General features: G+C 50.4%; 3 protein-coding genes across 6 annotated transcripts in view; 2 read left to right on the top strand and 1 right to left on the bottom strand.

Moving 5' to 3' along the window:
• Window positions 1–1975, top strand: part of FAM118B (family with sequence similarity 118 member B) — a 47728-nt gene extending 45753 nt beyond the window's left edge. Inside the window, exons 7-8 of one of the 3 annotated variants that reach the window (XM_033097582.1) lie at window positions 817–876; window positions 1140–1653. In XM_033097582.1, the coding sequence (XP_032953473.1) occupies window positions 817–876; window positions 1140–1153 (74 nt within the window). In that variant the 3' untranslated portion in view covers window positions 1154–1653. Of the gene's footprint in view, window positions 1–816; window positions 877–1139 lie in introns of all 3 variants that reach the window. The other 2 variants (XM_033097583.1, XM_033097585.1) reach the window with 2 other exon arrangements.
• Window positions 1923–7921, bottom strand: SRPRA (SRP receptor subunit alpha). The gene is made up of 14 exons (XM_033097581.1): window positions 7671–7921; window positions 6974–7057; window positions 6521–6684; window positions 6181–6341; window positions 5782–5932; window positions 5491–5644; window positions 5191–5282; window positions 4967–5085; window positions 4746–4832; window positions 4247–4419; window positions 3935–4148; window positions 3389–3552; window positions 3208–3306; window positions 1923–3051 (listed from the first exon to the last, which is right to left on the bottom strand). Exons 1-14 carry the CDS (start codon window positions 7785–7787, stop codon window positions 2923–2925), a joined length of 1908 nt encoding a protein of 635 aa, XP_032953472.1. The 5' UTR covers window positions 7788–7921; the 3' UTR covers window positions 1923–2922.
• Window positions 7922–8114: 193 nt separating this feature from the next.
• On the top strand, window positions 8115–15476 carry FOXRED1 (FAD dependent oxidoreductase domain containing 1). 2 transcript variants are annotated; one of them, XM_033098228.1, is made up of 11 exons: window positions 8117–8268; window positions 10177–10397; window positions 11163–11273; window positions 11532–11650; window positions 12703–12797; window positions 13100–13201; window positions 13560–13636; window positions 13822–13982; window positions 14103–14232; window positions 14460–14564; window positions 14794–15476. In XM_033098228.1, the coding sequence occupies exons 1-11, from the start codon at window positions 8184–8186 to the stop codon at window positions 15046–15048; spliced, it is 1461 nt and encodes a 486-aa protein (XP_032954119.1). In that variant the 5' UTR covers window positions 8117–8183; the 3' UTR covers window positions 15049–15476. The 2 variants fall into 2 exon arrangements, with proteins under 2 accessions (XP_032954120.1, XP_032954119.1); XM_033098229.1 differs by lacking the exon at window positions 11163–11273 and having other exon boundaries at window positions 8115–8268.
• The last annotated feature ends 64 nt before the right edge of the window (window positions 15477–15540 follow it).

Here is a 15540-nt window from a genome sequence, read left to right on the forward strand (position 1 = left end):
TTCCTTAGGATAAGTTCTCAGTATAGTTACTAGATCAGAGGGCATGGACATTTTAGAAGTTGATAAGTATTGCTAAAGTGCTTTCCAAGAAGAAATACCAATTTGTATGTTTGAATGCTCTTTCATTTATTTATACTCTAGTTGGCCATATTTCCTTCCAAGTGTTCAATTTTATAGTTTTTCCTACACCATTATCTACCTGTGCTGTTCAATAGAACTTTCTGTGGTCATAGAAATATTCTGTCTTTGCTAAGCAGTACTGTAACCACAAGCCACGTGTGGCTATTATTTGAAATTAGTGTGACAGAGGAACAGGTTAGTGTGACAGAGGAACAGAATTTTTCATTTACTGTAAAACTCAACAGCCACAGGTGGCTAATGGCATGCTGTTGGCCAGCACAGATCTAACCCATTTTACATTTGGGGGTACCTGCTACTTTGCACTCTTCTGCTTGGTTGAAGTTGCTCACGTGCATGCTGCTCCCCATCTCTGGTCAGACTGATTTCTTTTCCCTCAACTTGGCCTTCCAGACTAGTTAGAGACAGCAGACGCACTTTGCCCATGTAAAACGTTTTGTTTATAATCGATGTTAGTGCCCTCAAGGACCTTGTTGTTCCCGTTATTTCATAAAACTGTCTGAAGACTAATCCAGTTTCTTTTCCCCACCTTGTGTTCTCCATGTAATCAATACTAAATAATGCCATTCTTAGTTGGAACATGTGCTTTTATCTCCCTTTGGTTGGTTGGTTTTCTTTCTACTATTAATAGTTTTGGCTTTTCAGTCTAACATCTGATACTAATGTACATTCTATTAGCAGGGATGGTGAGAGAAGGTCAACTAAATGGCTCCTCTGCAGCACACAGTGAAATAAGAGGTATACTATTTCCTGTTCTACTGTTTGTCAATTTGTCAGCAGAGAATGTGTTCCTAGGACTTAATTCAGACCTTGGAGAATAATGACTTAACTCTCCTACCTAAGAAGGATTCTGTATTTTCTGATCAAGTCTATTACAAGATTCCTAGCGTCTCTTAGTCTTGTCTGCTGAAGGGTTAAGCTTGACTTAAGTATTTGCAGCTTTAGATGTGTAAACTTGTTGGGTGAAACTTCCTTTTATTCTCTACCTTTTCTCTCCACAGACAGCAGCACATGAGAGGGCGAGAGAAGTCACCACCATTAGCCCAAGCTGTGAGGCCCTACAGTGGACAGTGTTTAACAGCAAACTTACAACACAACTCCTAGGAAGAACTGAAACCTAGAGGTTGAAGGTTGGGGATAGAGTGGGGTTGGAACATTCCAACTTAATCCTTCATGCCAGCTGGTTCTTGACCTTATGCGGCCTATTCCAGTTTAATACCAAGTGACAGCGGGACCCAGATGCTGCCCCTTCCCCACCCCCGGGCTGGACATGCCTGTGTCCACAGAGCAAGTCCGTGTGAAAGCCACTGACAGCCTGCAGCTCTGCATGAAGGACTTGGGATCTAGATGCCATGGAATCGCCTTGGCCCTTGTTGCAGTTTTGTACTCTCTATTTGGTTTTTTAATTAAGCTTAACGGCTTTTTTAAAACAAGACTTGAAGCTCTAGTTTTCTAGGTCTTTTACAGTGTACAGTATTTTACATACCTGAGCTGTATTAAAAGCCTGTTCGTTTACTTCCCAGGGCACTGGTTCTCCTTTTAGAATCACTTTAGAAAACATCTAACAGAAACAAGCCTAATTTTTGTAACTCAATTTAAATTGTAAAAGTTCTGTTCTCTTACCTGGGGGAGGGGAGATCTTGTTCTCAGGACAGCCACTTTTACCATATTCCTCAGAGCATTATCAATTCCTACTGTTTGTTTCCCTTCTTACCTTAAACCCTAGTTAGTGTGACATGGGATTTTAGTTTCGAATCTTCTATAAAGTAACTCCACGACTAAAAGGCAATTTATTTATGAAATTTATTCTTATATAAATTACTTATTTCTCTGGGCAGACAGCCTTCCCCTTATTGCACTAATAGCACATCTGTAACACCAGCTACAGGACAAGTCCCAACGAGAGGCTTGTGTTCATCAGTGTGGCACTTGTCCACCAGGCACTGTAGGGAGGAGGCGGAAAAGCCAGGCTCTGCCCAGGGTGGAAAACAGGGAGCGGGCAACACGATACCCTTCTGACAGGTGGTTTTCTCCCAAGGAGGAGAACATGCAAAGCTTCCATCTGGGTTTCAGGTTTGAGGAGAGCTGAAAGGCTGAGAAGCCCGATGCAGCACTGCAGCTCAGCTCCCCTTCTTTCTGAGGGAAGCAGGGGCTCATCTTTCGCTCATTTGTAACAAATCACTCTGGCCTAGTTGATGCTTTGGGGAAACAACAGGGATAAGGGTCATCATCAGAATTAGCAGCAATTAAGAACAGGCCATACACTGCCACAGTGTGGTTGGTGGGTGTCATCCGGGCCCAGAAACCTGAAGCTATGTAGCCTAGGGAGAGGTGCCACTCAAGACCCAGAGCTGGCTCTGCAGTCTCTTTAACAGAGCTGGGGCTTCAAAATCCTCATTATGCTCAGACATCCCTATGATCACACTTAAATTAGCAAAGTTCTGGTGTTGGATCTTCCAACCATTGGTCAAAACTGTAATGAGACTGAGTCTGGAGGCAGAGTGAAGGGGATGCCTGAGTAGGAAGCCGGTGGGCTGGAGGGGAACCACGGCGGGAGGGGGCATGTAGTGGGCAGTGATTGTAACATGATTAGGCTCTCCTTGCAGATGGAGGCCGGGCTCAACAGGAAGTGGGGTCAGGAGGAGCTGCACACCCTAGGAGCTCCCCTCGCTTTGCGTTTGTACTACACTGAAGACAAGTTGCTCACACACTCTAAAGCACATTCTTGATACAGAAACAGGGGCTTTGGGGGAAGCAGTGATTTGGTATTGGGCAAGAGCCATGTTAAGCCTTCATGAGGGCAGCCACCACAGCCTTGGCGTTGAGACTGCGTAGGTCGCAGTAGGTCTGACCAGTGCCCACAAACACAATGGGTTTGCTTGTGATGTAGGTCATAGAAATAGCAGCTCCCACCTGAAGTAGAGAAAGGGGTATCCAATCAACTCAAGGCCCCTCGTTTTCATTCCCTCAGTAACAGGAAGCTTTGCAGCCACTGTAGCTTCAGGTCCCTTGTGAAGGGTGGCCCCCTCCAACCCCCATCACACTGTGTCCTATGTCATTCATATTTACCTTGTCATCGATGGTATCAAATTTGGTAAGGACAATGCCGTCAATGAGCCGAGGTGTCTGAGCCATAGAATGGTCAGCCAAGGCTCTGTTGAACTTGACCTGGAAAGGAGAAGTGGGATGTAAGTATAAGAAGTGTTGGCTAGAGCTGGGCTTGGGAAGAGAACTGGGCCCTCGCCCTCACCAGCTGATCCACGGCCTCATTGCCTACTAAGGCCTCCCCCACAAACAGCACCAAGTCGGGTGTGTTGACAGTAATGAGCTTGGCCAGGGCAGTCATCAGAGGGGCGTTGTCTTGCATGCGGCCAGCTGTATCCACCAGCACCACATCACAGCCTTGATTGCGTGCTAGAGAGGGGGAGAAAAACGGTCAACTCAAAACATGCTTATTTCCAGCTTCCTCTCAAGCAGTCCCAGCCTGGCTACGTTACAAGTCTATCTGGTTACTTTCTTGGGCTCTGGATCTGGTTACAAGGTAGTATGAGAGAAACAATCTATGCTTCGCCAATAAGCATATTCAGCAAGAGGATGGCAATTCGGTGAAGATAACCAAATAGGTTTCTTCAGTTGTGATACACCTATTACGCAGAGTAAAGCATGGTAAGTCACTACTCCTGACTTGTTACCCATGGTAAGGTGGTGGTAGGTAACCCTACTACCTCAGAAGATTTTAAGGGAACCCAAGGAGGAAAGGGGCCAGACAAGCTCCCACACTTTCTGTGCACTGTACCAAAGGCAATAGCTTCCATGGCGATGCCAGCAGCATCCTTGCCATAGCCCTTTTCAAACAACTGCACCATGGTGCGGCCACCGTGATTCTCGGGGGGGTGTAGAGCACTCAGACGTCGGGTGTGTGTACGCAGCTGCTCCACCGCCCCGGCACGAAATGTGTCGCAGGCAGCAATGAGAACACTGAAGCCATTCTCTAATAGCCAGAAGGAAATCTGTGCAAGAGAAGCAAAGGAAACTGTCACCTAGAACCCGAGTTGCCAAGACAGAGAGAGTAAAGAAATGTCAGAGACAGATGGGGAACTGCACTGACCTTGGCAAGATTAGTAGACTTCCCCACGCCGTTAACCCCACAGAAGGTGACCACGTAAGGGCGCTGATGACGCTGCGCATCCATGATATCCCGGAGCATGTCTACACGACGCTGTGGCTGCAGAATCTGCACCAGGGACTCTTGCAGAGCTTGCTTTACTGTGGAAGTCACCGCTGATAGGGGGAGGAGGAGCAGCCATGAAACTCAAGGAACGGACCCCAAGAACACCCAACCCTTTTCTGAACTAGGGGCTAGGATCTCGATGATACTAGGATCTTGCCCCAGGAATCCACACCGTATCTGATACTGTCCTAAGCACTTTACAAGTATTAACTCATTTATCCTCCTAATAACTCTTAAAGTCTAAGTTATGTACTAGAAGTTTGGAGGTTAAGGAATTGGCCAAAAGTCATGCACCTACTCAGAATGGAGGTGGATGCACTTAACCTCCTGGAATGCATAATGCCCTAAGCACTTCCTGGTTTAGGGCGATACTCACTGCTGAATGTCCCCATCACCTTCCCTTCCAACTTGTTGGCCACAGATTCACAGAGCTGGACTGCAATGTCTGCTGCCACATTCTTAGCTGAGAAGAGAGGGGGACAGGCGTGGTCCAATGTCAACAGTCAACAACCCTTATAGTACTGCTGAGAAGCTCTAGGTTGTTCTACTCCATCATTCCTACCCCATAAACAAGTCTACCTGTTCCTTAGAACTCACCAATGAGATGATCACGCATCTTGTCCAGCACAGATTCCATGTCTTCACGACTCAAGCTCTTGGAACCCACAAGGCCCTTCAGCATCCCAAACATGCCACCCAGAGTCCCCTTGGTAGCACTGCAGGCACAGGAGATTACGGATATACATAAAGCCAGTAGGCATGAGTCAAGTCCCATCCATTCTAGCCCCACACATCCCACCCACCCCCTGAAATTCCCTTACCTAGGTTTGGTGGAGTTTTGAACAGCCCCTTCATCATCTGAGCTGCTGCAGTCCAGATCCTGAAGCTGCCCCCCAGGTCCAGTCCCTCGAATCTACAGGGGATTGGGAAAGGAAGATGACATTCAGAATACCAAAGGCTCTGAGGTAAAAGCCCAGGATTTGCCATCTACATTGCTCTGTCTCTGGTTTGGGAAGCTCCAAATGTAACAAACCCACTCGTGCAAATCAAAGGTACTGCCCTCCTCTTCCTCCCAACTTCTTTTCAGTGGTACCTTCTCTCTGGCGCCTGCTGACGCTTACCAAGTTGATGTCCTCCGGGGGGGCAGCCTCGGGGGCCCCGTTGGCGGTAGGAGGGCTGTAATCCAAGGCTTCCTTGTTAGCACAGCCGCCCAGTGCCCACACGCGGGGTGCTTTTCTGCCCTTCTCCTTTGGAGCATCTGACTTCGTGGACTTGCTGCAAAGGGTTACAGCATAGGAGGTTATGGTGAAGAAGCCGGAGAGGAAACATCCACTCAAGAGCTAGAGGCGAGAACTCCCTTGCCCCTAACATGGAGAGAGAACAGTTTTTCTGGGGAAGGTTACAACGCTCACCCGGACTTGTCCATGCCCTTCCCATGCTTCTGAATGAACTCCTCTCGCTTCCTGCGTATCAGTTCCTCTTTGGAAAGTTCTACCCCATTCTCAGGCCCCACTGGCTTTTCTGCAGGGACTGCTTTGCTGGTGGCCAAAGGGCCATCAAAACCTGCTAGGAGAAAACTCAATGGAGAAGGCGGCCAGATTCCAACGAAAAAGACAATGGAAAAGTCTGCCAACTCCTTAAAGGGGAAACTAGGAGCAAACAACTTGCATATCACAGGGACTGGGGTTCCGATAGGGTGACAGGCATTTCGGCGAGGGGGACAAGCAATGACAGGGAAGGACAGAAACCTATTCAGTCCTTAATACCACATTGACTCTTCATACCTCAATATTCAAGGAGCTCAAACTCACCTTCCTTCTTGGCCCCCTTTTTTTTGTTGTTCTTTGCTTTTTCCTTAGGCTTTTCGCCCCGTGTCTCAATCATGGACCTCACAGGTTTCTTGGCCTTTTCAGAATCTTCAAATTTCTTCATGGTAGTGGGGGCACGGATCTTACTGCTCTCCTCTGCTTCACTATAGAGAAAGAGAATGGTTAAAGTCCAGAGAAAGGACCCTCACCAAGAGGGCAATTTAGAACCGGGCTGCAAATTTAGAATCGTCTTTCAGTCCACAACTGACTACCCCTGAACCGCCCTCAGGAAGGGAGCTCATCAAATCATGGAAACTGATTTTGAAGAGGGGAGGCCTCTCACCGAAGGAGCCGCAGAAAGTCATTTTGGAAATCGAAAGTGCCATTCAATAGACTTAAAGCACTTTGCTGTTGGATCTCTGTGCGGTACTTGTCCCGAAACAGCCGGTGCACATCATCTATCAATTTGTCTACATACGTCAGTGTTAGGATCTTCTGAAAACCAACCTGTTTAGGGGAGAAACAGAGCCAACAGATCTGCTTACATGCCAGCCCAGAACAGAAAAGCCAACTCAACCCAAGCCTCCGGAGATTGGCTCAGCCACCTGGCAGGTTTCCCTGCCATGAGGGGCAGCCAAGCTCTGACTGGGCCCAGGAGCTTCTTCCCTTTACCTCTCACCCTCCTTGTCTTCTCTATTACTTCATCATATAACACCTTGTGCAATTAATCAGGGTTCCCTTAATAATCAGGACTATGTTGAGAATGTAATGGTCCCTTTAAAATACACCCACTTACCACAAACACCAGCTCAAACTGGTTGTCCAGTTTATACTTGAGTGTGAGCGCCTCATGGGTGAAGGAGTTGTTGCCTCCCCTTTCCTGGAGAGAGAAGGAGAGAATGTCTCAGTTCAGACTATCCCCAGAAAACCCAGACTTGGGCCCCTCCGCGATTACCTTTGGGAAAGATAAAGACATTTTTCCAAAGTCAGACCTGTCCCAGGACAAGAGGATGCTGGGGCCTTGCTCTCTAGCATTTCACCAGGGAGAAAAAGATACCAAGTTGGGGGCCAAAGGGAAAAAGGGGGAGAGGGTGGGCAAGACACATGGGAGCCAGAAGAGAAGTAGTCATCACATAAACAGGTCCACTGGCAGCTGTATACTATTTACAGTCTGAAAAGAAGTTTTTCCATCCATTATCTCACCCAACCTTCGAAACAACAGGAAAACAAGCTGCCAGGGACGAATGGAGGGAACGATGGGAAGACTCAAGAGGCGCTGAATCGCGCTACAATCCCAGATGGGGAGAGAGAGGGGGCGCCGCGAAGTTGCCGGACGGTCTGACGGGCGGGAGAAAGAAGCGGAGTCCCGGCTACCAGCGAGCGGTCAGTCTGAGGGGGCGGACAGGGTGGGAGGGGCGCGCGGGAGCGGTCGAGGGGACTATGGATAGGACAGGAGGAATGAGCCCGGAGTTCTGACCCAGCGGGGGCGGTACCTGCAGCAGCACGGAACGAATCAACGCGTTAACGGGCCCGGTACAGGAGTCGCTCACTCCCTGGAAGCACCAGAGCACGAGTCCGCCCTTTGAGAAAATGGTGAAGAAGTCGAGCATGGCGACAGTGGTAAAGGAGCCGGGCCGGCGCCGGGAACTGAGGCCGCGACCGCCGCGGCTTCCTGCTGCGCCAAGCGCGGGACACGTCACACCAGCGGCCCCGGAAACCGGCTCATCCGCACTTCCGCTCAGCGCCTCGGGTTCCCCACCGCCGCCCACAGGCGCTCAGCACCTACGTAAACCCAGGCTGGCCAATAGCGGGTGGGGGCGGGCCTGGGCGGGGCTTTAGGAGGGTCATGGGGAGACGGCGGCCTATAGCGCGGAGGGGCGGGGCCAGGAGAGGCCACTAGCCAATAGGCACGCCGGTCTGAACGGCTGGCGGCGCGGAGCAGTGACGGCTGAGAGTCGCGTGGGAAGTAGGGGAACAAGTTCAGAGGGGCCGTGCTCAGAGAGGCCATGCTTCGAGGGGCTCTGAGGTTCCGTGCAAAGCCGGGTCTCTTGGGCCGGGGGCTAAACACACGCAAAGGAGGCTCGACTCTGGGTAAAGTTGAGGGCACCGGAGGGTATCGTGGTCCTCGGGTTCCCCCCAATTCCGGCTATGTCACCTTGAGGACTTTGGACCGCGATGGGAAGACTGGGTCAGCTAGGAGAAGGGGGCAAGCTTGCCTGCTGGAGCTTGTAGAGCCTGGACAGGTGTCTGGATTCCCGGGTTTCCATTCTCAAGTGACAAAGCCTAGGTCTTTCTGTGCCTCAGCTTACCACCAGAATAGCAGAGAGCCAGGCTGATTCATTGGCTGCACAGATAAGCATTAAGCCCTGCTCGCGTGCAGAATGCTGTGCTTAGTGTTGTGGTCGTGAAGGAGGAAAGAAGGGAAAGAGAGGATTCAATGTATGTCCTGGAAGTGCCTGGAGTAAGCTGGAGAGGGAAGATTCCAGTAGACTAGTTCAAGGCTGGATAGAACCCACTTGGAGAATGCTCTGCACTGCTAGGTCCGGAAGTTAGTATTGTAGAAATATGTGGAGCAGGTGGGAACTGAGATCAGCCCTGAAGGATGTTTACTGGTTCCAGGAAGGTGTGTGTCCCAGGTTCTGGAGAACCGAGCAAAGGTTAAGGAGGAATAAAGTATTGTCCTTGTGCAAGGGACTAACCAAAGCCATTTAGACAGTTTGAGTAGTTGTTTGACATGTAGTGTGGACAGGTAAGGTAAGCCCAGATCAACAAAGATTCTAATGCTGCTGAGACTTGTTTGAACTTTGTATTGCAAACAGTGAAAGGACTTGGAGATTTATGAGTTAAGTGTGAAAGACAAAGGATTCATTTATTCAAGACAGTTATTGAGTACTTAGGTGTGCCAGGTACCATGCGAGGCTGGAAATTCAGTGGTGTAGAAGGTAGACAGTACAGTATGAAGCAATCACACAAACTCAGAGTTGCAAATGCGTTGCATGCTGCAAAAGAAAGTTCACAGAGCTATGAGGTAATGTGACAGGAGAATTTGACATTCTAGGGGGTCAGGAAAGGCTTCCTTGAGAAAATGATAGCTGAGATCTAAAGGAAGCAAAGAAGTGGACAGTTTCAAAGCAGAGAGAACAAGTGCGATGGGAAAAAGTAAGGCGTCATCAGGGAAACAAAGGGGCTGGGACGAGTGTGGGAGGAAGGACAAAGTGAACAGGAGCATTGCCTCATGGACAATGTTAAAGATTTTGGACTTTTATCCTTAGAGCAATGGAAAGCCATTGGAGGATTGTAAGCAAGAGTGTGTGATTAAATTAATGTTTTGAAAAGATTTTAGCTATGATGTAGAAAAGAATTTGGGTGGTGGCAAGAGGAGAATTAGCGGGGACAGTTAGGAGGCTTTTGCATCAATCTAGGTGAGAGATTACGGTGGTTTGGTCTAGGGCAGCAGTGGCAGAGATAGAAAAAAAAGGAAAGATTGGAGATATTTAGGCAAAGTCATGGGGACTTGATAATGGATAGGCGATGACAGATATCCAGGATAAAGTGCCACTCAGCGGTACCATGCTTCAGAGGGTGCTGCAGCTTGGACTGTGCCTGGACTTCTTGGTCCAGGAGCCTGGGACATCCAAGTGGAGATGACAATGCAGTAATGCAGTTGAATATACGAGCCTGGGGCTTGGAGGTCTGCACAGGAGATAAACACGTGTAAGTCATCTCTCCTAGGGAGAGAGTATAGAGTGTTACTTTTAGGAAGTTGAATCTTGTAGTGCTGGCCATGATGCGTGAAAAGGAAGAGAGACTAATGGCATACAGACCATACAGCAAAGCTGTGGGATTCTGCTGGGTGCAAGTTGACCTTCTGAGGGGATCAGAGTGGAAACTGGCAACTCACTGTCCACGTAGCCCACGTTCTCCTGTGCACATCCCCTAACTCCCTCCCATCTGGAAAGGAAATGTATGGCTCTCTTTAACCGCAACTGTGTCCCGCAGACTGGGCTGGAAAGGTGCCTGAGATTAAGAAGAAAATCCAGTCATTCCTTCCTGGAGGGGACTGGAATCCACTGTATGACACCAGCCACCTGCCCCCCGAACGCACAGATGTGGTGATTGTGGGGGGTGGGGTGCTGGGCCTGTCCGTGGCCTATTGGCTGAAGAGGTTGGAGAAACAACGAGGTGCCATTCAGGTGCTGGTGGTGGAACGGGACCACACGGTGAGGTCTGGGGTAGGACAGAGTCATGAGTGGGCTTTGGACTTGGATTTCACTAAGGACTCTAGGGACAAAGGAAGGGAAGGAGAGAAAAGACCTCAATCTTTGGAGGTCCAAAGGGCAGGGACTGTGCTTTGGACTTTGTTGAAAAACAGTCCCAGATTCTTCCTCTCTTAAACTAGGGACCTTGGCAATAAGATTTTTGCTTTGGAAAGCAAATTTCACTATGTTGGATCTTTTGGGATCTGACAGGTCTGGCCAAGAGAGCCTGCATTGTGTTATAATTAATACAAACAGCTATACAAACAGTATATTAATACAAACAGTAATACAATCTCACCCCCTTTTAGGTTCCATTACTTCTGAGGTTTTGCTCTTAGCTGTTCCTATATACCACTGCCAGCAAGCCACGAGTCTTGCCTCTTTGGCCATCTCCCTGTATTTGCCAATTAATAGATAAAATGTTAATCTCCTGCCCTTGGACTTCCGAGCCGTTACCACTTTGTATGACTGCCCAGCTTTTTCTTGATGGCTGACCCTCTCTGCTCTGCATTTCTGCTAATGAGGACTTTAATAACTATTGTCCTCTCTGGGCTGCCAGTTGACTTGCGTATGGATTTATCCATGTCAGCTTCTCTTAGGTTATAAACCTGCAAGTAGGATTCCCCTTTAACTTTAGGGGCATGACTCACAGCTTCCACGACAGTATTCTGCTCATGTGTGGTAGGATACTACTGGTCTCCCTCAACTTCCCTTGTCTTCCCACAGTATTCCCGGGCCTCCACTGGACTTTCCGTGGGTGGGATTCGTCAGCAGTTTTCATTGCCCGAAAACATCCAGCTCTCCCTCTTTTCAGTTGACTTTCTACGGAACATCAACGTACGTGCAGTGAGATTTGGGGGTTGGAATGATGACCCCTCCTTTAGCCCAGAAAGAGGAGCAGCCCAGGTGGCTAGGGTGACCAGGGAGCAGGAGAAGTTCAGGCAAGTAGGATTCAGAGTCCCTGGTCTTATGGCCAGTGGCGGTGCCTAGAGGAGGGCTTCTCTCTGGGTTAGGGCCCTGAGCTGTAGGAGAGGAAGCCAGGAACGCTCTCCCTCCTTTAAATCAGCATCTTTGAGGAGCTTTTTTCACACACAGGACTATCTGGCTGTAGTGGACAACCCTCCCCTGGACCTCCAGTTCAACCCCTCTGGTTATCTCTTGCTGGCTTCAGAAAAGAGTGCTGCGATGATGGAGAACAACGTGAAAGTGCAGAGGTGGGTCCCTGGTATGGCCCTGGAGCTGCCTCTCAGCTGCATGCACGCAGTAAGCTCTTGTACCAAGTCAGGACTGGGATGGTGGAGCTGATGAAACAGGTCCCTACTCTCTAGGAGCTCAGTCGATCATGAAAGGCGGGCACATGCAGCCCTTCAGTACCCTGTGCTGAGTACTGTAATACAGATACGGACCATTCTGTCCCAAATTGCCAGATGATAAGAAACACCGAGGACAAGTTCCAGACCCAAAAAAATCAGACTCTCTAGGGAGGGGCCCGAGAATCTGCATGCATTTCCTGTAAGGGCCAGATAGTATTTTAGGCTTCGTGGGCCATGCAGTCTCTCAACTCACAACTGAAGCACGAAAGCAGCGATAGACAAAAAGATAAACGGATGAGTGTGGCTCGTGTACAAAACTAGGCAGCAGGCTGGATGTGGCAACCCTGCCCTAAGTCGTTGGTCAGTCAAGGGAGTGCCTTCAACAGACACTTCTCCGAGCCTCAGTAGTGACATCAGGTAATGTCCTAAATGCATTACAGAGATTAACTCATTTAATCATCAGAACGTCCCCCATTTTATCTGGGGGGAAATTGAGGCACGAGGAGCTCCTAAGTGTGGCACTGGGATTCAAACCGGGCAATCTGGCTTGTGTCTTCTCTTAGCACCTATGTTGCTGCCTTTGGACGATGGTGTCCCCAGGGAGGTGGCTGTGCTGGTGGACAGGGTTGAGCCAGCAGGTGGGAGGGAAGGCTGTCCCAGGCAGAGAGCAGGGAATAGAGTGACTGCCCTCTTGCGAAAGGACATGGAATAGGGGATGACAAGGAGATTACTGTAGCCAAAGGGACACGAGTGTAGGAAAGGAAGGCGGGGTCAGATGCTGAAGAGCCTTGATTTGGTCTCCATCGATTCAGCGAGGAGAGAAAATTGGGGAGTGAGGGGCAGAGAAGGGAAACGAATGAGGCAGCATCTCCCCTTGAGGAGTTGGATCCATACTGCTTCCTCTCAGCACACTCTCCCTCTGTACCATACGCAGACCCACCCGTTTCTCTCAGGCAGGAAGGAGCCAAAGTGTGTCTGATGTCTCCTGAGCAGCTGCAGAACAAGTTTCCCTGGATAAACACAGAGGGAGTGGCCTTGGCGTCTTATGGTGAGGCTGCTTACAGAGGGGGTCAGGAGTTGTGGGGCACCTCAGGTTCGACGTCTTAGCACCCTACAGCCAAGTCAAGGAAGAGCACTTCCCTCCTGGCCAGCGGGGCCTCCCCAGGCATGCCAGCTCTGTATCCTTCTGCAGGATTTGACTCTGGTGCTGTTGGTAAACTTGACTTTCCCCAGCTTATAAGCCCAAAGAAGAGGCAGGGCGGGGGGGAGAACTGTGTGGGCAGGAAATACAATAGGACAGGAGAGGAGGGTTCTAGTCCCTCTTCACGAGTCCTCTTTTTCTCATCACAGGGTTAGAGGGTGAAGGTTGGTTTGACCCCTGGTGTCTGCTCCAAGGCCTTCAGCGAAAGATCCAATCCATGGGGGTCGTTTTCTGCCGTGGGGAAGTGACACGTGAGTCTGAGGCCTTGTACCCACTGCTTGTTTTCTCTGCCAGCCAGAGTGCAGGCCTAGACTGTCTGAGCTTGACTGACAGGCCAAGCAAGGGTTGGTGGGGGAAGGGGCTTCCCCTGAAGGATTGGTTCTGGGCATCCTGGCTCCAGCTCCTGATGAGGCTTCTTCCTGACTCCTGACCTGCTTGAAGATCACAGCACTCTCCTGTCCTGAATGTGGCCAAGTTCATCCCGGTTAACCTATCTCTGTTTGCTTCAGTGTCTGTGGGAAAACTCCCAGCTTCCCGTCTTTCTTGCCTTATGAACCCATCTCCTTCCTCTTCAAGGCCTCAAGGGCTTATTTTTTCTTTTTCCTGCAGGTTTTGTCTCTTCGTCTAGCCACATGGAGACCATGAGTGGGGAAGAGGTGACTTTGAAAAGGATCCATGAGGTCCATGTAAGTTCCCCACCTAAGTATCTTCCTTACCAAAGTGGAGGGATGAGAAAGGTAATGACTCTCATTTTGATCTTCTTCTACCCACTTCTAGTATGGGTAAACTAAGGCTCAGGAAAAAATGTACCTCTCATGGTGGCTAGTGTGTGGGCCAGGCTCTCCCACCCCTCCCCCTCTGGTGCCTGCAGGTGAAGATGGACCACAGCCTGGAGTACCAGCCTGTGGAATGTGCCATAGTGATCAACGCAGCAGGGGCCTGGTCTGGGCAAATCGCAGAGCTGGCTGGTATTGGGAGGGGGCCGCCTGGCACCCTGCAGGGCACCAAGCTACCTGTGGAGCCAAGGAAAAGGTGACTTCCCCCAGGGCAGCTGAGGAGGTTGGTGAGAGAAGCAAAGATATAAAAAGTGTTCAGTGGGGGAAGGAGGGAGTTGCTGTTCCCGCCACTTCCTAACCCCACTGATTATGGCAGGTATGTGTACTTATGGCACTGCCCCCAGGGACCAGGCCTGGAGACTCCACTCGTTGCAGACTCCAGTGGAGCCTATTTCCGCCGGGAAGGATTAGGAAACAACTACCTGGGGGGCTGTAGCCCCACTGAGGTATGCTAAGCGGGGTCAGAGGTGCTGGGAAGGAGACAGACCAATTGTTATTAAAGAGTCAGGCCTTTTGGGAGGGAGGGTCCAGTGCTGTTACTGAATGGGGTTTGAATTGGGATCTCTTGTCCTCGTCCTCCACCTACCGAGGGGATCGATTAAAGGAGTTAGTCAGGTCTGGGTCTGCCCTGGGTCTCAGGTAATACAAGCCTTGTCCCCACCTCTCACCCCAGGAGGAAGAACCAGACCCTGGGAACCTGGAAGTGGACCATGATTTCTTCCAGGACAAGGTGTGGCCCCATCTGGCCCAGAGGGTACCAGCTTTTGAGAATCTGAAGGTAACTAGTAGGAGACAGATGACACAGATGGAGCATCTTGGTCCCCTTGGGAAGCCTGTCCACTGCCTTTCGCCCTCCGTCTCACAACTGCTGAGGACTGTTGGTCTAAGGACTCATCCCATCAAACCCCCCTGTAGTGGTAGAGGGTCTGAGTGCTGATGCCTGACCAGGAGTGAGGGTGGGGTATCAGCAGCCTTCCTGAGAATCCCAGCGTCTTGTGCACCTGCAGGTTCGGAGCGCGTGGGCTGGCTATTACGACTACAACACCTTTGACCAGAATGGCGTGGTGGGCCCCCACCCACTGGTTGTCAACATGTACTTTGCCACGGGCTTCAGTGGCCACGGGCTCCAGCAGGCGCCCGCCGTGGGGCGAGCTGTGGCTGAGTTGGTGCTGGAGGGCCACTTCCAGACTATCAACCTGAGCTCCTTCCTCTTCAGCCGCTTTTACTTGGGAGAGAAGGTCAAGGAGCACAATATCTTTTGAACCTACAAGCTCTTCACTTGCCCCGTAGCCCTGTCTGTGGCCCCTGGCTCAAATCCTAGCCCGCGTTCGCATCCTCCTCTCCAGCCCTATGCCAGTCTCCTCTACCCTGTCATTCTGCCCCCATGTGACTGGGCAGGCAGGTGAACTGCAGGCTCTGAGGTTCTGTGCACGAGGCCCAGGCTGACAGAATGCTGGGCTGGGACCCTAGGACTGACCCCCGGCCCAGGCTGACGCTCCCCACCAAGGCAGTCCAGCTAGACAGAACACCGCAGGGGTCTTGAGCACCATGGCCCGCGACGGGCCTTCCTGGTACTGACTCCTGAAGGATCAGCTCTGCCCCTCTTGGCACACCCCAGCAGAAAAGGCAGGGAGCATGCTGGGCCAGGCTGACCCAGACTTATCAATCAATAAATGTAATTTATTCTTTCCTTCTGGTCTTCTGTCCTTCCTCTTTTTACCTCACGGCAGTTGCTTTTGAAGGACCCCAGTAGC

The sequence above is a fragment of the Rhinolophus ferrumequinum genome, chromosome 25 (assembly GCF_004115265.2).
Source record: "Rhinolophus ferrumequinum isolate MPI-CBG mRhiFer1 chromosome 25, mRhiFer1_v1.p, whole genome shotgun sequence".
In the NCBI taxonomy this organism is placed as follows: domain Eukaryota; kingdom Metazoa; phylum Chordata; class Mammalia; order Chiroptera; family Rhinolophidae; genus Rhinolophus; species Rhinolophus ferrumequinum.

What these genes read in the sequence shown, in the direction of transcription:
- FOXRED1 (XM_033098228.1), top strand. Translation starts at nt 8,184, where the DNA reads ATGCTTCGAGGGGCTCTGAGGTTCCGTGCAAAGCCGGGTCTCTTGGGC. An exon ending in AACAACGTGAAAGTGCAGAG is followed by an intron (nt 11,651 to 12,702) that starts GTGGGTCCCTGG and finishes CGTTTCTCTCAG; the next exon opens with GCAGGAAGGAGCCAAAGTGT. An exon ending in AGTGGCCTTGGCGTCTTATG is followed by an intron (nt 12,798 to 13,099) that starts GTGAGGCTGCTT and finishes TTCTCATCACAG; the next exon opens with GGTTAGAGGGTGAAGGTTGG.
- SRPRA (XM_033097581.1), bottom strand. Translation starts at nt 7,787, where the DNA reads ATGCTCGACTTCTTCACCATTTTCTCAAAGGGCGGACTCGTGCTCTGG. An exon ending in GACTTTCTGCGGCTCCTTCG is followed by an intron (nt 6,342 to 6,520) that starts GTGAGAGGCCTC and finishes CTTTCTCTATAG; the next exon opens with TGAAGCAGAGGAGAGCAGTA. An exon ending in TTGATACCATCGATGACAAG is followed by an intron (nt 3,052 to 3,207) that starts GTAAATATGAAT and finishes TCTCTACTTCAG; the next exon opens with GTGGGAGCTGCTATTTCTAT.